This window comes from Equus asinus, chromosome 5 (assembly GCF_041296235.1).
Source record: "Equus asinus isolate D_3611 breed Donkey chromosome 5, EquAss-T2T_v2, whole genome shotgun sequence".
NCBI classification, from domain to species: domain Eukaryota; kingdom Metazoa; phylum Chordata; class Mammalia; order Perissodactyla; family Equidae; genus Equus; species Equus asinus.
Window position 1 is genome coordinate 44,556,805 of NC_091794.1, and position 21,900 is coordinate 44,578,704.

A 21,900-nucleotide genomic window follows, 5' to 3' on the forward strand; every position below is an offset into this window, starting at 1 on the left:
GCACTATGACTTCTGCATCATGATGGAAATCTGCTCAGTATGTATTTATGTGGGTTGGCCAGCTTAGGTATTTTATACTATCAAGTGGTGTCTAAATTAATAAATCAGGAGTCTGGAAGTTGCTCTTCCCTCAAAAACTACAGCATAAAAAAACACACTCCTTGCTGAAGCTGAGAAAAAAGAAACAGAAACTTTAAAGCGGAAAACCATGGGACTGCCCTGTCCTTACTCTCCTGTGTGACTTGCATATACTGTTCCTTTTTTCTGGAATGCCATTCTTTTCCTGTTGCCCTGAAGAACTGCTCTTCCCTCTCAGATTCAATTCAAATATTTCCTCTTCCCTGAAACTTTCTTTGGCTTCAATAAGATTTAATGATTCTTACTCTCTGCTCACTTACCACCTTGTTTAGGCTTCCTTATCAGACCTGGGGCTTTACTGTAGCTGTGTGTTTACAGGTCTCTGCTTTGTAGCTCTGCCTTGGGGCTGGCCATTTTGTTGGTTATGGAGTGGTACAGGAATATTATACTAAAGTCATTTCATGTTAGATTTTTATAGATTATGTGGTTAAGTGACATCCATAGATTCAGGGGAAAAAATTCAAGAGATCTTGATACACATGGATGAAAAAGTTAAGTATATTCATTCATTTGAATAGAGTCCCATTTGGAGAATGTGGTAGCCATGATCTACGTGGCTTCAGTCCCATGCCTAACCTCTTATGTCCTCCCCACTAATGCCGTGGCTGGGAGCATGAACACACATTTCAGAGCCTCTCATGCCAGCTGAATTCTAGTTTGATCTGCCAATGAGAGGCACTTGCAGGAAAGTATTAGTCAAAAAACTGTGGAAGACCTTTTTTCCTGCTTCTCATAGGGGAGGCAGAGAGAACACCAGCTCCCAGGCTTCTGATCAACCTTGTGGCCATTCTTTAAGCTCTCCGCTCAGTGCTTCCACCAGCGGCAGCAACAAAGTTTCCAAACATCAGTAGAATGTTGGCTCCTGGCTTATCATAGATTTCCTCCTTCAGGCTTCTCCAGCCCAAAGGCCAGGAGCAGTTTCCTGCAATTACTGATCTCTGAGACACAGTACCTTCACCTTTTCATTATCCTAGCCCTTTTAATAACTTTGTATCATTTTTCTGTTTTAAAATCTCCTTTGCTTGAAATACTTATAATGACTAGTGCAACCTGGGGAGGAAAGATACTGATGTTGAGTAGGATTGTAGCCATGCAGATGGAGAAATGTACAGCTTTAGGCTATATTTTGCAGGGAGTGAAGGAAATAAAAGAATCAAATATTATTCCCACTTTTTTGATTTGAGAATCCAGTGTTTCTACTGTGACAGGGAAGAATCAAAGAGGAGCAAATTGGGCAAAAATATAACTGTGCTGAAATTATAACTGTGAGCATTTAGGATATCAGAGAATGCCTTGCAAGAATGCCTCTGTCTTTATAAGATTAGTCTAGTTGAAGAAGGAGAGAAGAAAGGAATTGTACTGATAAAATTGTGTCATTTAGAAAGGCAGATTTGGTTAATGGTTATAAGAGTGGGCTCCAGGATCAGACGATCTCGTTTAGATTTTATGTTACTTTGAGCATTTTATTTTTAATCCAGAAAGCTAGTAATTCCATAACAAACACATGTATTCACCATCCAAGCTGACAAGGGAGGATATAAAGAAATGAGAATAAAAATCTAATCTACCACTTCACTAGTTTATTGCATTTGCATAAATTCCTTTTTGTGTAAAAAAGAAATAAAATACTATAGTTGTCATATTCTGTACTCCCACCCTTAGCACTTGTTTTAAATTAGGTATTTATTTTTTCAGTCTGTAGTTTCATACTTTACAAAAAACACATCCATGAATAATATATAATTTTGTACATTGTTTTAATTTTACTTCATGGGTAGAAGAATATATATGTTATTCTGAGGATTGTTTTTTCCAAATTTTTATACCTATGTGTGCACGTGTGTGTGTGTATACCTGACAGTGTAACACCCTAGTAAATGCCAGCTATCGTATAGCAGAGCTACTGGAGAAAAACACTCTTCTTTAGTCTTAAAGAGCCTTAAGGAAGGCCCAGTGAGACAGTATGTAGCCTGAACATATGGCGCCTTTAGGCTATCTCTGCTCTGTCAATATCTTTGCAATAAATTACACTATCCATGGATACGTCTGAATCTAGGATCGCCGTTAGTTGTACTGAAGTCTTCTGTGCTATTTGGCTGCGGAGTCGTAGAAGGTAAAAGAGTACTAATCATTTTTTGTACCTCTAGCACTTAATACAGCGCCTGGCCTAGAACAGATTCTTAGTAAATGTTTGATGATTGAATAAATGACTGAAATCTGCAACATCATGCAAATAGAGATCCTTTTTGTGTCATAAATAACTGACAGCATTTTTTAGAGCACATTTCACGAAAACAAAACTCTTTAGCATTGGAGTTGATACAGATACTGTTACTTGATGTTAAAACTTGGCACAAGCTGCAAACCTACATGGCCCAATATGAGAACTACGTGTTTGAGAGAAGAATGGAAGGCAAAGAAAAAGATAATAAAACCTTATAGAATGTTCCCTGAATAAGGCTTATTCTTGTTTGGATGTGATACACATTACATAAATTCACTAATAACAACAAATTAATTTTGCATATTTAAAATATGATATATATTGTCATAATAAAACACAGTATAGCAATGATTTTCACCTGTATTTAATATTTTTTAAATGGGTGTTTTAAACATTACCATTTCATTGTACATACTCATTGCATTTATGAATCAGAATATATTTCTTAAAAGATGCCTTCATTTCATAGTACTATGTTTTCAATTATGTGCAAATATTTAAGCAACTGAAATATAAAACATTCACTCATATTCTTAATGGGTGTGGCATCGGAATCCATTTTCTGTCACTCCAGATCACAAAGTACTTTCCTAAGTAAGCTGCATATTGAGTCATGGGAGTATTACATAAAGAGTTGTAAAGTAAATTGAGATCACGCCTGGGCTAAATATAGAAAGCACTAAATTCCTGATGGACATCCACACATTATAGGAATTAGACATTCAACCCTAGAAGGTAATTAAAAAACTATAGACATCAGCCTCTAAATCAATGTCATTAAAAATCAATCACAACAAAGACAATGACAATGAAAATTTCTATACAATAAAAAGATTTCTGAATCACAGATGATAATCAAATTACTTCGAGCAATATTCAACGCTACAACAGCTCAGTGCAATTTTTTAATTGGGACACTCCTTTCAAGATATTTGTTTTTAATCAAAGCAAATTTAATTGGAGAGATTGTCCTCCAAATTTTATCTCAAGTTAACTTATAAATCTTCTGCTCATCATCATTCTTTATTTTAGGGCTATATTTTCTATGGTTATACAATTGAAAACTTTTGTTTATTATAAAATCTTTTATATCTAAATATTGCTACTCTGCAGACATGATTTAAAAATGTGTGGTATATATTAACATTGCAAACACATATACAAAACTAATATCAAAATGATGTGCTGATATTTCTAGTTGTCTGTAAAAACAAATTAGCCCTGCAACGTGTCCTAGAAAGCTCTTTTCTTTTCTGAATACAATTTTATTCATATTCTCCAAGTAGCAAGTTCGAATGTGTGGGATATATTTGCCGTTAAACCTTTCTGTGTGAAACGTAAACACTAAATCACCTAATAGAGTCCTATCTCAGCTTCTAAATGGAATTATTTATGACATCTTTGGAATATAATTATGTGAGCTCCTCTTAACCATCCGGAGATTTTGCTTCTTGAAAACAACTCGCAATGGTGTAGTAAAGCATGTTGTTCGTGTGTTTGTTTCTTATTAAACAGATATGATAAAATTGTCTTTATTGAGTAGTGGCATTTTTTTTTTTGACTTTCAGAGTAAGGTAGTCCATTTGCAGCAGATTGATATAAAAGGAAATAAATAATAATAATTAATATGAATAAAACTACTGCATTTGGTGAAAGCATAATTCAACGATGGCTAAGAATTTGAAAAGATAAAATGCTCTCCAAATTGTGTCCATCTGCATGATAACATTGAATAAAGATTCTTTGAATAAGTTGAAGAGTTATATACTTACTAAGTGGGCTAGATAATTAAATAATTACACATTTTGATTGAAAAATAGATGTAGTTCATTAAAATAGAGACTCTCACTCCACTTCTCTAACTAAGCTGCTATTCAGATGCCAAGTTTGTACTTTAATTAGAACAAAAGACCGACATTAACTTCAATGCAATATAATAATTCATAATAATGATTGTATATTAATCTCTTGAGTTTGCTGGAATATAGCACATGACATATGGCAGAGTACAGGCACCTGCGTGGTCCTCTGGGGACTGAGGTGGTGCATATTAATTAGCCCCTGGAAAATAAAATCTGTTTCCCTCTGAGACAAGCTACCTCAGCGCTTATTGACTTAAGACATCAAAGGAATTAGGCGAATACTGTTAGGGTCTGTCTACACTCATTAAAGCTTTGTCTAGATAGAAGCACTGAATCCACCACTCCTGAGTTAATTCTTGAAAGAATCCTTCTTAAGAAATTAGAGTGGCCACGCATTTCTTTGGCCTCAATGATTGGATTTGGGCTGAAAACATAAAATTACCATTTTGGTTACAGAAAATTCTTTAACTATATAATTCAAACACAAGATAATCTAACCAGAAACATATTAAAATTAGAAGCAGCTTCTTTTTCTTGAATGCTCCCTGAAAGTGCCTCAGTTTAATCCTTTGCTTTGTAAATTCGGATACAATCTCAATATGAGATTATAAATGTCTTTGAGAAGTATGTCATCTCGCAATAGATAAGGTCTCAAGATTCTTGGCAGCCTCAGGTATGCTAAGGGCACTTCAGTGTACCTCTTCAAAGGATAATGGAAAGATACTGTGGAAATAAAACTGGCTGATTAACAGATAAATCTATATTGAGACAAATAGATCCTAAAATTACTTTCTCAGGGTAAGAAAAAAAAGCCTGATCCCATTGCTGGAGTATGTCTAGAAAAACAGAAAACTGAGTGGACATGGTGATGACCAGAAAAACTACATTTTAAAAATTTCTTTTGAAACTCCTCTTCTTTCAAATTCTCATCACTTGAAATTCTGAATTGCATAAGACAAACAACGTAAATTGAAAATTATTTGCATTTATTGGGGTGCTTAGGACTCTGAAGTTCTTCAAGATCTTTCAGAATAGGAGACTCCAATGACACTTTTTTAAGCTAGCAATTTAAACTCAAGCAAGAAATAGAGATTCACTTGTATAGCTAAGCAGAATATTTCTTTTCACAAATACCACATTGTTCGTTTTTTCCCCTGGGTTGCATCCGTGCTCCTGTGATGGAACTGTTATGTTGCTGACATAACCACTGGAATATGTGGACCCATTTCCCTTCCGCTCACACGCGGATCGGCAGTTTAAAGTAATTCCTTTCTGTTAAGGGAATGTGCGCTAAGGCACATTTAAGCAGTCTATTAAACCAATGAGATGACAATGTGCTACCCTCCGAGTTAGCTTAAATTTTGGACTAATTAATTACACCTACCACAGAATGTCTCTTGAGAACACTTTTGGCTGGGTCTACCAATTTATTGTGCAAATAATTATAGTTTTGCATTTGAGGCAAAGATGCTGATTCACCATCAGGCAGATGGTAACAAATAATTGTTTATTTTTGTAACACATCTTTCCATTGGGGAAACCTACCGTATGCTACATATTTATTTAATTTAACAAGTCAATTATTCTGAGTTTTTAAGGATGATATAAAACTGTGGTTGTAAATCCCAGCACCTGGGGTTTTTTTTGTTTCCATTGAAATTATATAGGCATTTTGAGGAGGAAATTGTCAGATATGTGGCTTCTGGTCTTTCTTTACTATTTTACATCCAGCTGTCATGGTATTCTACAATGGTGCACTTATTTTTAATGCTCTGATAGACATCTTCTCATTTACCTACATATGTACACCATTGTTGGAGTGGGCTATCTTTAGAGGAATGATGTAATTTGCTTCTTCAAACTCCTTCACTAAACCAGTGAAGTGGCAGACTACACAGTCTGATCAGTTGTGTAGAAATACATTAAAATTTTCAATTATATCACTTTCTATAACCAAAAGATTCTTCTGATGTTTTCTGCAGCACTCAGTGTATCCAAGACTGGATACCAGAGGGCCCAGGAGAGAAACACACCTCAGCCATTTTTATTAGCCTTGGGACTTTGAACAAGTCATTCAATCAAGTTTCCTCATTTTTAAAAATGGGTTTTGTGGGGATTCAATTAGAAAAAAACAAATGAGAAGTCTAGAACCATTTTGCACATGTAACAGGCACAAATGTTAGCTATGTCTACATCCTTTTTTTGAGAGATACAATGGTTATTCTCTCTCTCTTTTTTTTTTAATGGTGCCATTAATAGCAAAGCTTTAGGTACCTCTTGTTATTGTGACTCTTCAATTTATCTAGATACATTGCCAAATAATATTTTCTCAGGACCCAGGATTAATGTAGATTAGAAATTGTTAAACATCGGTGTGCATAAGGATAATTTGGGAAATCTTACCGAAGATGAAGATTCCTAGGCCTCACTCCTTCAAATCCACATTTTGAGAAACACTGATTTAGATTGCTGATTTAATATAGAGCTGAAATGTTGTCTCGTAAAAGCATTTTACTCAAGGCCCTGCTTCCTGACTTCTGGCATCAGGTAGAGCCTCTCCCCACTCTTCCCCAAGGACCCAGTTTTTGTGTCCTTGCCTGGGTTCAATGGGACAGTTCTGCTGGTCAGCTATGGTTAGACAATGAGCTAGTCCTTAATTAAAAGCAGTGATTCCAGGCCATACAGCGTCTGATAGAATGGCTGGTTACATAGAATGCCCTGGAAAAGAGCATTTATAATCCTAGCACCTTAGGGAGAGAGCTGGATACACTGCACGAAAAAGCAGAGAAGCTTAAATTCCAGGAGTGCTTTTGCTACTAATTGAATATGTGAGTATATCCACATTCCTTAATCCCTTTGGCTTGAGTTACTGCATCTGATGGGGCTGACGATGCTTTCCATGGCTGAGGGTAACGTCTGAGGGCTTAGACCAGAATGTCTCTTAGGCTTTCTTCTGACTCCAGAATCTGTCCTTTCAAGAGAGGGCAATTTCCCGTGCATACCCTTCTTGAACCCAAATTCAGTGGCGCAGACTTGCCACATTTTCTTGGGAGAATAACCATTAATGATTCATCATGTCCTGGCACAATTCTATGTATGAAGGATTGTGAGAAGAACCAGGCTCCCAGATCTCTCAGCAACAATTTAAACCTACTACCAATTCACTGAAGACGCTGGTTATTAATTTGCGTAAGATTTTATTTACTTGGATCTATTGGGGAAAAAATTAAAATGATACAAATTTGCAGGAAGCCTGAGGTAATCATACCATAGCACTAATGCTCCTAGTGAAGAGGTTTGCTGTAGTCAAAGGTGTGGAGCAGCATCTACAGAATTGGTGGACATCTGTTTTAATTATAATTTAGTTTCTTCACATAATCGCTTAAATAGACTAAGAGAAACATGTTTGCCCATAGTTAACTTCAGTTGTCAAATAGCATTTGAATTTAGAAGTGAGGAATACATAATATAGAGATTTTTATCAATGGAATGTGGTTTACCTAGGTACACAATCTTTGAACAAAAGCTTACAAATAGATTTTGTGCTCTCAAAGCTCTTACAGACTAAGGGAGTTAAATTACTTAGGATTTTGTTCTAAGATGATAAACTACCAAACCAATACTTATTTGTTTTTGCATGTTTTAAATTCAACTCCAAATGAAGAACTGGAATGAATACATTGAAGCTTGATTAAATATTTAAAATCCTTTGGTATAAAGCATTTTATCATTTGGCCTCACACGTGTCTGCATGTGTGTTCCCACCTCTTTTGTGCTGTTGATTTTGGTGGAGCAAGAGGGGGCACTGAGTTTGAGGCATACAGGAGCCTGTTCCTTTTAGTTCTTTCCTGTAGACACTCCTCAGCATGGCAGATATTTTCAAACAAGCAAGTACATTGGTTTAAAAAAATTGTAAGATAGTTTCATTTCTCATGTAAAAATATGTACACGCAGGCACTTCACATGAAAATGGATTTCTGCTTGAATTATCTAGCTAATTACTTCAACTCTCTTCTTTGCCTTGAGCATGTAAACATTACTTATGGTAGGAACAGCTGACCCTTATAAATCAATTAATCAATACTGATTAATTCTTTTCCTTCAACTTTAGCTTTCCTTTAAACTAAGATTAGGCTTAGGCTTATGCATAAAAACTGAAGACTTAGACACACAGGCAGTGTCTCTAATGTTGCTCTAGCGGTGTGTAATGGAGAAGTCCACTTGTGTGTTGTGTTAGGTAGAGAAAATTCACATGAAATATTCTGAAGATATGTTTCTCAAGGGGAATTGCTTTATTCAATACCAGAAGAATGTTTCTAAAGGTAAGCTAAAAGTTTAAACTGTCACCTAATAGAATTCTAAGGTTTCAGGGAATAGTGGATGCTAGGGCCATTCAATGACAATGTCGATATGAAAAACTTCATTTTCCACATGAGAGAAGAACTGAAGCCTGGGAAAAACAATCTTATAGTAACATTATATTTTCTGCACAAAATTCTGCGTGAATATTTTCTATGTTTTCATCTTTGTCACAATCAAGGATAAAGAAGGGAAAAATATCAAGTTTCTTCATAGAATTAAGGAGCTTTTCACTGATCAAAACAACTGTTTCTTTTATGGTAAGTCCTTTTTGTCAGTGGCAGAAATAGCAATTTGATGCTTTTTAAGATATTTTGGGTTTTCAAAGAGAAACTTTGCTACTTTCCTGTGGAAATTATATGGTATTCTGTGAAAACTGCCTTACAGCAAGGAGTTTCAGAAAAGATACAAGAAGCAAGAGCAATATGAGATGCTTTCATTTTAGAGTAGCTAGGTTTCAGTGCTTCCAACAGAAACAACAGAAGAATAAATAAGAAATATATTCTCCCTCATAAGACATACATCACTCTTGAAATTTTTTCGAAATCAACTGAGGCAAATTAGAGGTTTCAAAGCTAGTCACCTTATAAGTTGTTAGGAAAAAAATTTGCATTTAAATTGCTCTGTGCAGCTACCTTGAGATTTTCCCCTGGAATGTTTATGGCTCCTTTTTTCATTAATACTTAAAAAAAAACACAATTTCATAACCAGTGTATTACTACATCTAGTTGTGTTATGAACAGGCACTTCATTTCGTAAAATAGAAACATTCAAAGTGGTTTTGGTCAACCAATCACTTGGTCAGAATACTTGAATTCTTCATATTGAATACTTACTAGTGAAGTTAATCTGAAACCGTATTAACTCTCCATTTCTATTACAGAAATTAGGTCATTAATCGCTCTAACATAGGGAATAACCTCTATTCCTATGTGTTTTATCCATAGGAGTGAAGATTGTCCAGAACTTCTTGGAACATTTTCCCCAAAATATTTTATATATATAAAAATACAGCAGATTTCTTTTTAATAGATAAATCTTAAGTATTATTTCAATAACTTGCTTTTACATATTCAGAAATGTAGATATAAGAAAAATATTAAATGTGCAAAATGCTCTTTTCATATGTACATTAAAAATACAATTAATAATAGCTTTAAACTTGTATGAAAAGCCATTTTGGGGGAAAAAGTCTTCAATGTCAGAAAATCTGGTCAGATTAGAGCTTTTGCTTGAGGAATTGTAAACAAACTTTTTAAAATGCTGAGAGTTTTCTTAGTTCTTTCCAGCCAAGACATTCTCAAACACATCAAGTCCTGCTTTGAAGTAAACCTGAGCTGAATTAATGCTGTTCAACACCTCTGACAGAGCTTCTTGAAGGGTCTTATTTGATGGAAGTGACTTGCAGTGCTCCAAAGCCTCCAGAAGTATTGAAAACTGGCTTGTCTTCTCATCAACGTGGTACAGTATATTTCTAAAAAGAAATATGGAATGTGTAAATGTTTTAGGCACAATGCTATTTTCATACCCAACGTTTTAATGAATATTTCCAAGACACAATGATGCTTGCAATGATTGAAGAAGAAATTATAAAAATGCAGTATCATTTTTCAACCTCTAATGAATTAATGGATGTCAACATTGATCATCAAAAGTTTCCCGTAGTGATGAGAGAGAATCAGACATTACGTGCCACCTGATGGAAGTAGACAACACTTTCTATGAAACAGAGTAAAGTAGTTTTGCTTAAAAAATTGAATCTGAATCTGATGAAGCTTCTAATTCTAATTGCTAAAAAATACAAGAGACAGAGAAATATACTAAATGATACCATGGTGTGTCATCAGCAAAACAGACTGTGGGAAACTCTATAGGACAAATGATTCAGCTTATTCAAGAAATAGATTGCAATAAGAATAGGTGAAGGATGAACTTCTAGAGCAGGGTTTCTCAACCGGTAATTCTTTATTGTGGCAGCTGGCCTGTGCATTGTAGGATGTTTAGCAGTATCCCTGGCCTCTACCTTCTGGGTATCAGTAGTACCCCTCCTTTAGTGGTCTCAGTCAGTGCTGCCTTCTATAACAGAATACCATAGACCCGGTGGCTTAAACAACAAATGTTTATTTCTATAGTTCTAAAGACCGGAAGACCAAGATCAGGGTGCCAGCATGGTCAGCTTCTTGGTGAGAGCCCTCTTCCTGGTTATATTCTCACACGGCCTTCCTTGGTGCATGCACATGGACAGAAAGATCCTGGGTCTCCTCCTCTTTTTATAAGAGTATTAGTCCCATCATGAGAGCTCTACCAGCCTGACTAATGTAATCTTAATTACCTCTCAAAGGTCACACCTCTAAATACCATCGAATTAGGGTCAAGGTTTTAACATATGTATTTTGGGAGGACACAAACATTCAGCCCCTAGCAGTTGTGAAAACCAAAAATGTCTCCAGACTGCCAAAACTGTTCCTTACAGAACAAAATTACCCCCAAGTGAGAACTACTGCTTTAGATTAAAGGAAACCTATCAACCAGTCCCAAAGCATAGACTCGACTAGGTCTTTGTTCAAACAAACTGTTTAAAAAATGAGATGTAGTGCAAAATTAAATACTAACTGAAAATTTGCTAATATTAGGGAGTTGACAATATTTTAGTTGTGATAACAGTATCATCAGTATGTTTTCAAAAAGTATCTTTATCTTCTGGAAATACACACAGTGATATTTTCAAATAAAAGGTTTTCATGTCTGGGATTTACTTCAAAATGTTTTGGAGGAAAAAGGAGAGTGGAGCTGTGGACTGTATAGGTGGGAAAAGATTGACTGTTAGTACATCTGAGAGCGATATATTGTTTAATCCAATGTTACTGCAATTAAAAAGTAAATGAAAAAATAATTAATTAATTTAAAAAAGATTGTTAATAATTGCTGAAACTGGATAATGGAATTCACTAGACTATTCTCTCTTCTTTTGTATATATTTGACATTTAGAATATCATCTTCTCATAAATGTGGAGTGTGTAATAAGATGGTGTCCTGAAATTCATCCAAATTTCTGAGAAAGAGGAATTTGGCCTTGGGCAAGTCTAAAGCAGTTCCTTTTATTCGTTGATAGATAGAAAGAGAAGCATTTTGTCAGAAAACTGTGGATTATTTCATTATTTGACTTATTCCCAATCCAAGGCTAGTTAAAATAGCTGAAGTTCCATGGTCTAATAAGAGAGGCAGATGTAAATAATTGAAATTATCAGCTAAGTGTCATATTAGAAATATAAGGTTTAGGGATAACAGATGAAGGGTTGACAGTGGGAAAGTTCAGAAAAAAGTTCATAATGGAAAATACTTAAATTTCATCTTGAAGGATGATGGGATTACCAGTCACAAAGCTTTAGGAAATGAAACAAGCTAGAAAGTGGAAAGAGCACCCTATGTAGGAGGAACAGCATATGCAAAGGTATGAATTTATAAAACAGCTTGGTGTTCTCTGTGAATCAGTGTCAGTGTTTCTGTGGGACCAGAGTTCAAGGCCAGAGTGGGCAGCCAGAGTAGAACGGTGGGAGAGCAAGCCATGCCATCATATAGAGCCTTTCATAGCAAGCTAAGGAGATGACCCTTTTCCTTATGGACAATAGGAAACTAGCAAAGATCTTAAGCAAAAGAGAAAGGTTATTAGATTTTATTTTGGAATAATCACTTTGGTTGTAATATAAACCCTGGAGCACCACTTAGTTCAGATGAAAGGCGACAAAGATGTGAGTTACACAGTTATAAGTGTGAGAAGATAGAGTGAGGGCCACGGTACAAGATTTACAGTACAAGATTTAATTAATTTCTATTTTTCCCTAGCACTAATCTCACTTTTACATGGAGTTTTAGATCATTGTTTTCTATCGAATCAACTTCAGCCTCTCCTGTACTTCCCACTCTGTGCTCTGTGGTGGTGAACCGGCACCGAAATCGACCACATCACTTATGCCAGAACCCTACGAGTCAACTCTTTCCCATACATATTCAACTGGTTTCTGATGATATTCACTTCTCCATCTTTTCAGTGTCTTTTCTTCTCTGTTGTAGAACTCTGATCCCTACGTATTCAAGGATATGTTGTGATATCATCGTTTTACACATCGGGGTGAGAAATATGCTACTCCTTTATAAGGCCTAATTCAGTGCTGTGAACATAGGTGGTCTTCAATCATGGTAATTTAATTTACTTAGACTTTTATCAGGCTTAGTCCAGCGACGGGAACTTAGTAGATTCCTGATAATGCAAGGGTAAATTATATCAATACAGGTAATTTTGCATTTTAAGCCTTAACGAACTTAAGACTAACAGATTTTGTGTCTTTGGAGAAAAATTTCAGTTGACAATGAGTAAATTGGGGTGCGTGGCAATGGGGTAGAAGATCCTTCAACTCAAAGGTTATTTCAATGATTTTTTCAAAACAGATCATTTGAAATGGGAACTATCCCTAATAATCCAATATGCTTGATCTTCGTACCTATGAGTAAACTTGTATGAATTAAATACAGCAGTGCAAGAGAGATACTCTACATCCAAATATTCTTAAATTCAGGTATAAACTTAGTGTTAAGACACATATATTTCCTGGATATGGTAAAAAGAAAAACATCTTCCAAACGGAGTGGTAAGTGAGTCGTGAGCAATGCTCTGGTACTGAGTGTACTATGAGAATGTGGATCTAATTCCAGAAGTAGAACACTCTTTAAAATAGAGATTTCCCTTCTGCTAGTCCCACAGTATTTATAAATTAAAGAAATTTTCAGTAAAAGCCATTATATCATGCTCAACTAATGATATAAGCAATTATATATGTATGCACATATACATATGTATACATTTGTTAAGTGTAAAAGCTGTTGTTTTGATTATATGAAAATGATTTAAACAAAATAGTGAGAATTAGCAAAATATCTAATTAAAATTTCCCTAAATATTGGTTCTATTAGTTTTATATCACTAAAGGGGGAAAAAATAAAAGAAATCAAATAATACAGAGGAAACTTGATACAACCAAAGAATTTTCCCAAATGGGGATGAAACTGCCTCAGGCCCATGTAGCATGTAGTCTCCTAAATGACAGAATGTATACAAAAGTCACTTTTTTCAAGTTAATGTAATCTTTTCTAATTTCCATTTAAAAAAAGAAGTGGGTTTTTGTGTCAGGATACCTATCAAACACATTTAAATTCATAGTGAACCATTTAAACAAACACACAAACAAATATATATAATGAAAAATGGTTTAATAATTAAGGTATTTTGAGCATAAAAACAGTTTAAAATATATTTTAATTACTCAATCATTTAAAAAGTACTCCTTTGCAGACAACTTATATCGTTTATATCACCAATAACTAAAGTAGTATTATAGAAATGTTTAATCACCTTTCCTATATTTATGGTTTTGAAATCTCACTCTCCACTTTATCAGTTTCATGTTTAATTACAAATCATTTCATGGTAAATATATTTCCAGAATTTAAGAGTGCAATAGATATTTTCAAAAGCTGTACCAAATACTTCCATTCCTTGAAGGCATATTGCTCAGCATTCTGACAAGCAAAGATATTAGAATTATTGTTATCCAGAACTGCCCCTTAAATGAGTTGTACCAGCGCAAGTGATATACGATGGGGAGCATGTTTAATGATTTTTGGGCTGTTATAGTGACTTTTCCACATATTCAAAGTCCACTGGTGCAAAATACATTCCTACATACACATTCTATGGTTATTAAATGTTAAATATTATTAATATTCAATTTAATGATAAGATGATATTAATAAAACATGCTCATAAAGGTTACAGGATTAATCCCTCAATGACAAATCACTGAAGCATGAGCAAAAGCTCTAATATATTTATGTAAAATTTCAGCCATAACTACTATAAAATATCTAGAAGAGAGATAATGTAGAAGAATAAAAATACATCCTAAAAAGAATATTTAGGTCTAAAGCACAAGAAATACAATTATTGTTTTTTTTATTTTAACTGAAGAGCAATACATATATTTCTTAAATACCAATGCAATAGAATCTGTGGTGTGCCAACATTTGCTTTTTCTAACTAGTAAGCAACATAGTAACATACTTTTATAATGAATGTAAACATTCTACCTGAGTAGAAATAGGTCCTTTTTTGGTTTGTGAAATTCTACAAGGAGCTAAACACATTTTCTGTATGCCACATGATTCAAGTAGTAGGCTGTGGCAAGCTTTTATGTAAGATAAACACTCATACCCATTTCTACTCAAATTGGATACAAATCAGCATAAAACTACAGATACTAAGATTCTCATTGAAGATGAGCGACTAGGCTTCTTTCATCATAATTTAAAAGAAAATCTTCATTTTGGGTAGCTGCTGATATAACTTAAACAAGTTGGTCTTTACTATAAAAGAAGTTTTTCACCTTGATAGATTGTTTTATCTTAAAAACAAATTGGGGAGAACAAAAATATCTTCTTTAAATTTTCATGAGAAGGATAATTTCTCATACTGATCTTCAGAAGTGGCTCATCTTTTCCTATCCCTCTTTTGTGTTCCTAAAACCATTTAACTTCCTGTTTACATAAAATAAATTTCTGCATTTGGAGTCCTTTTCCAAAAAAGCACCATCATATTATTTTAATTTTAATATTTGAATAGAAGACAAAAAAATGTGGCAGTGTTTTTATATTTCATCACGTATATTTCCATATATTTCTTAGTTCTGAAAACTTTGTTATATATTCAATCACTAACCCTAACTACCCCAGGATCATCCCTAGGGAACAAAATTACTTTCGTACCATTTTTTAATAGGCAAATGCATTTTAAATATTTCAATTGGATCAATGCTTCTGATGGAAATTTTTAAGCCAAAGCTCTTTGTATTCCTACATAATGTCACTAAAATTGAACCTCAGTTAAATGGAGTTAAGATTTCAACAATATGCAGCATATCAGAGTACCCAATTATGTCTCTTCTTCTCAGTTATAGACCCATATTTTCAGATTATGGCAGACTAAAAATTGACCAAAAGCTACTACAGGAGAGGAAGAACTATTCTTCTATCCTCTAGGTACTCCTGGCTGATCTGAGAATTAAATTGACATGAGACAGAATAATACGAGAAAATCAAACAAAGTTTGCTAACATGTATGCATGGGAGAAACCCAGGAAAACTGAGTAACTCACCAAAGTGGCAGAAGCCACCATCTTAATCCCATTTTCAGCTAAGGACAAAGCAGGACATTGGGAGCAGTGGTTTGGGACTTCAAAGGGGAGGAAGGCAATTCAGATGGAGATGGAAAAGCAAATGTTTGGTAAACAATTGTTTGCTCGGCCATTGATAGACTATATGACTCTGTGACCCTAGAGACAGAGAGAGAGAGAGAGAGAGAGAGAGAGAGAGAGCTTTGATAAAAATGGGCTTAGCAAGGCAGTCTGCCATACTCAGAGTTTTCTATGGTGATGGCCTGTCTGTAACAAGCCTTTTATCTTAAATTCTTTTAGGCAGGTATGGGAAAGGTCAAAGTTTCAGAGATTTTGGAATGGCAAATTCTGACCCCCAATGCTAGTCAGAAGGCACATGTCTGGCAGGAAAAAAGAATGGAAAGAATGTGAGAAAATGCACTTGAAGAGTTTCTATGTCAAGAGTCTGTCCTTTACAACCACAAGGAATTATATTCCTTAGTGAACCATTCTTGCTCTTACACACACCTGCTTTAATCCAATTCAGAAAAGTTTTCTTGCAGAAAGAATGAACTGTTATTAATTCAATAAGTCACCATCCTATTTGCATACACACAACATGTACTCAGTATGGCATGTAGAGACATCAGACCTAATTAAAATATTATTTAATTGAAATCATTTTAGTAGTTATCATGTTTAAAGTAACATTAATTCCACCCTCATGCCTATCTTCCCTCATCTGTAACAATTTGGATCTTACAAATGTAATTCACACAGTCATCCTGACCCACAAACAACACAAAGAGACTACTAAAAGGAAAGTGTAATACATTATTGATGACACTAATGAAATTACAACACACATCACTCATTTTAATGGGTCTGTTTCAATGACACATCACAGTGACCAGGAAAGAGCAGCGCCAAACTCAGCAACCTAATTAATAAGTCCCAGCAGCATCAGAGAAGGAGATGAAGCATCTTTACTCAACTGACAAATCTTTTCCACTCAACTAAAGCAAAGGAAAACTGAAGAAAATGAATTTTGAAACAAAAGCATCTAAAGTCTTCACGAGTCATTTCCTGTGTGTGAATTAGCAAATTAATGATGGAAACGATGACTCTCTTTCAAATGTTCCTTCTTATATTCATAAATGGGCACAGGATGCCATCCATTCTAAACTTGAATTAACATTCATTATACCCTAGGTTGAGAAACTCCTAAATGAAATCACTCTAAATAATAAGTCATGCCTTTCAAAATTGACTGGGAATTCAAGCAGAATGCAGAGAGACAAGGCCAGCTCTATTTCTTACAATTGTTGCTAACTCTTTTTAAGGATTATACTAATTGTACTCCATAGTTAGCAGTAGATTACTATATTTATATTAACATTAGAAAATATTGTTTGACTTGGATACTATGTCCATGAGAATTTACAAAATACATGGCTGCCACTATTTATAGTACAAATATCCTTTCAGCTAAATTTAAATTTGGTTTATACTAGCAGAAGCAGAATGAGAAGACCATTGTTTATATTGTCAAGCCATAAACTCACTCTGTAGACAACTGAGGCTGAAAGACATGTGTGGTAGATCATTTACAAAAATGGCTACAATCATTCCCCTCCCTGTATGCAGGCCACATTAAAATATGACTTTGCAGCTCCTTCTGTCAAGCAGTGGAGTCTATTTCCCTACCTCTTGAATCTGGTTTGGCTTTAATATCTGATTTGACCAATAGAATGTGGCACATGTGGTCAGCCTATGCCTCAGAAGGTCTTGAATGCTTCCTGTCTTTCTCTGGAACCCTGCCAAACCACCTTGTGAACAGTTCTGGGTTAGCCTGCTGGAAAAAGAGAAAACTCCTGGAGCAGAAAGGAGCTGTTCAACTGAGGCCTTCCTGTACTAAGTAGCCCCCAGCCAAGCTGGCAACAGAAGACTTGGTTGTAGACATAAACACAGCCAAAAGATACTCAGGCTGGCCCACCCAGCTAAATCCAGCCTAGATGGCCATATTGAAGAATTATGGATAAAATAAGCAGTTGTTTAAATCACTAAATTTTGGGGTTATTTTCAATGGAGCAATAGATAACTGACATAATTTGGTAGTGTTTTTCTTCCCTGTGGGAAAGGAAGGTCTTAGCTTGCTATAGGCATCAGTTCTCTATTCTCTCTTAATAACATTGACAGAGTGCCTTGTATGATGTAAATTTGACAGTTCCATAAAAGACTGGCTGAATTCAAAAGACACTCCTGGAAAATTGTGCCAAAGATTCCTCATGATGTATGCATTATAAAATTAGGATATCTCTGTTGATTCATTAGAAGTTTTAAAATCTGTTTAGAGTGCCAGGTGGGAGTTTTTCCACTAAATAAAAAAATAAGCTAACCATCACAGCATACTGTTGTTGTTTTTAATACAGATTATCTTGCTGAGCTACAGACCAAGAAATGGACAAAAGTGATTCTGTCAGTTTCCATTAATATTACATAAAAAATAGAGCAGAGAACAGTAGAGAGAGTAACCAACTGTATTCTATACAGTTAATATCTCAAGAGTTCTCAGTCCAGCTAACTACATTGTTCCTCAAGTTTCCTGAGAAAGAGGATATCTTTTAGGACATTCAAGGAAGACTCCCTTCAACCACACAGTACTTGATGGTTTATCAACAGGGAAAAATTTTATTTCTGAACTCAAAAACTTTCCAGTAAATCAGATCATGGCAGAGTGAACTTTCCTGATAATCTCTCCCCTCCACCATACAACAAAAAAAAATTCATACTCCAACAGAGGACATCAAAACACAACACAAAAGACATCTAAGAGACCCATTCAGCCATACTACGGAGGGCAGAGAGGCTGAATCACCCCTCAGAGGAGTTGGGATGGGGTAAGAGAAAATTTTTCTCCTTCCCCAAAAGACTGGGATCTGGGACCACAGCCTCTGAGGGGGAAGAAACAGGGGAGGGGACATTCATGCATGAGAACATCAAAGATCCCTGAGGGCCCTTGAAGCCTAGAGGAAAGCCCATACTGAAGTGAAAGCTAATGTGAAGGTGACCTCATCAAGCCAACACCCGAGGAGAGCAGATATTGAGGGCAGAGTGAGAAAACCCTGACAGCATGCAGAAGAAAGCACCTCTCCCCTCCCACCCAGAACTAGCTCCAGCACCTGGGATCCTGGTAGAACACAGAGGGCTCAGAATAAGCAGCTCTTACCTCCACTTAGTGGCAATAGGAGGTAACTGTGACCAAATAATACCACAATGCCCCAAAACAGAGCCACACCCTCTAGCTGGATCAAAAATTATATTAAATCTCCAGACCAGAGAGAAAATGACAAGTACCCAGAAATCAGTCCAGAAAACACAGAAATATGTAATCTAAGTGACAGAGAATTCAAAACAGCTATCATCAAAAAACTCAACAAGTTAAAAGAGAATGTAGAGAAACCACTCAGTGAGTTCAGGAGCTACTTCACAAAAGAGATTGAAACTATAAAGAAGAATCAATCAGCAATATTGGAGATAAAAGACACAATGGAAGAGATAAAACAAAATATGGATTCCCTGAACATGCTCAAGTAGACATGATAGAGGAGCGAATCAGCATAATTGAGGATAGACATGTTGAAAGCTCCAAATAGAGGAGGAGAGAGAACTAAGACTAAAAAGAAATGAAAAAAGTCTCTGAGAAATATCCAACTCAATTAGGAAATGCAACATAAGAATTATAGGTATTACCGAGGGAGAAGAGAAGGAGAATGGAACAGAAAGCATGTTCAAAGAAATAATAGCAGATAACTTCCCAAACCTAGAGAAGGAGATGGAAATTCACGTGGAACAGGCTATCAGATCTCCTAATTATGTCAATGTAAAAAGACCTATTACAAGGCATATAGTAGTGAACCTGGCAAAAGTAAATGACAAAGAAGAAATATTAAGGGCAGCAAGGGAGACGAAAATAACCTACAAAGGAATCCCTATCAGGCTTTCAGCAGATTTTCCTGCAAAAACCTTACAGACTAGGAGAGACTGAGATGACACATTCAAATCTTTGAAGGACAAAAACTATCAGCCAAGAATACTCTAGCTAACAAAAATATCCTTCAGATAGATGGAGAAATAAAAACTTTCCCAGAAAAACAAAAGCTAAGGGAGTTCATAGCCACAAGACCCCCCCCCCCACCACCACTACAAGAAATCCTCAAGAAGGCCCTCATACCTGAAAAGAAAAGGGAGAAAGGGGTTACAAAGCATGGAGTAAGGAGACAAATAGGTAGACAAAATCAGAAAATTGTAGCTATACATCAGAACAGGTTAGCAAATACTCAAGAATGGCATTAAAGATAAAGGGAAGGAAAATACCAAAAACAAAGAAAATCTTGTCATTTTAATCACAAATTCACAACACATGATGGAAGAAGATGTGAGAAAAACAACTTAGGAGGGGAAGAAGAAAGGAACTAAATCAGTTTAATCTAAGGAAATATGATACCATCAGAAAATGGACTATCTTATCTACAAGATTTTGAATACAAACCTCATGGTAACCACCAAACAAAAATGCAGAACAGAGACACAAATAATAAATATGGAGAAAACAAAGAAACACAACATAAAAAACTACAGAACTCAATTGGTAGAACAAAACACACAGGACAAGAAACAAAAGAAATGCAGGAGAACCAGAAAATGAGTGATAAAATGGAAGCATTAAGCCCTCAAATATTTTTTTCTTATTTTAAAGATTGGCACCTAGGCTAACAACTGTTGCCAATCTTTTTTTTTTTTTTTTTCTGCTTTATTTCCCAAGCCCTCCTGCCCCTGGTACATAGTTGTATATCTTAGTTGCAGGTCCTTCTAGTTGTGGGATGTGGGATGCTGCCTCAATGTAGCATGACGAGCAGTGCCATGTCTGCGCCCAGGATCCGAACCCTGGGACGCTGCAGCAGAGCGCGCAAACTTAACCACTCGGCCACAGAGCTGGCCCAAAGCCCTCAAATATTGATAATCACCCTAACTGTAAATGGATTGAATTATTAAATAAAAAGTCACAAAGTGGCAAGATGGATTAAAGAACAAGACCCAACCATATGCTACCTCCAGGAAACACATGTCAGCTCCCAATGACAAACACAGGCTCAGAGTGAAGGGATGGAAGATGATACTCCAAGCTAATGGCAAAAGAAACAAAGCAGGTGTCACAAGACTTATATCAGACAAAGTAGACTTCAAGATAAGACAGGTAAAGAGAGAAAAAGAGGGGCAATATATAATGATTAAAGGGACACTCCACCAAAAAGACATAACACTTATAAATATCTATGCACCCAACATACGAGCACCAAAGTACATAAAGCAACTATTAATAAGCATAAAAGAAGATATTAACAATAACAGTAATAGTAGGGGATGTCAACACTCCACTCACATCAATGGATAGATCATCCAGACAGAAAAGCAACAAGGAAACAGTGGAATTAAATAAAAAGCTAAACCAGCTGAACTAAACAGACATATATAGAACACTCCATCCAAAACAGAAGAATACACGTTCTTCTCAAGTGTTCATGGAACGTTCTCAAGGACAGACCATATGTTGGGAAACAAAGTAAGCCTGAATAAATTGAAGAAGATTGAAATAATAACAACCTTCTTTTCTTATCACAATGCTATGAAGCTAGAAATTAATTACAAGAAAAAAGCTGAGAAAGGGACAAAGATGTGGAGACTAAACAACATCCTACTGAATAACCAATGGATCAGTGAAGAAATTAAAGGTGAAACCAAAATTTCCTGGAGACAAATGAAAATGAAAATGAAAATACACCATACCAACTCATATGTGATGTACTAAAAGGGGTCCTAGGAGGGAAATTCATAGCAATACAGGCCCACCATAACAAACAAGAAAAATCTCAAAGATGTAATATTAAACTATGCCTAAGAGAACTAGAAACTAGAACTGTGACCTAGTATAGGAGTGTTGCTGACACAAACACTGGCCGACACCATTGAAGTTCTTCACCTGGACTTCCCCAGGGGTCTGCCAACCCACTAAAGTGCAGATTTAATCCAGTTCAGCCAGGGCAGGCAGCCACC

General features: G+C 35.7%; 1 protein-coding gene across 8 annotated transcripts in view; it reads right to left on the reverse strand.

Moving 5' to 3' along the window:
- NAALADL2 (N-acetylated alpha-linked acidic dipeptidase like 2) overlaps nt 1–21,900 on the reverse strand; it is a 1,281,993-nt gene that overhangs the window by 24,195 nt on the left and 1,235,898 nt on the right. For 2 of the 8 annotated variants that reach the window (XM_044771090.2, XM_014866805.3), the window contains one exon: nt 3,922–10,057. The exons of 5 other annotated variants lie outside the window; for them this stretch is intronic. In XM_044771090.2, the coding sequence (XP_044627025.2) occupies nt 9,859–10,057 (199 nt within the window). In that variant the 3' untranslated portion in view covers nt 3,922–9,858. Of the gene's footprint in view, nt 1–2,705; nt 10,058–21,900 lie in introns of those variants that run through there. One more of the 8 variants, XM_014866806.3, reaches the window with a different exon arrangement.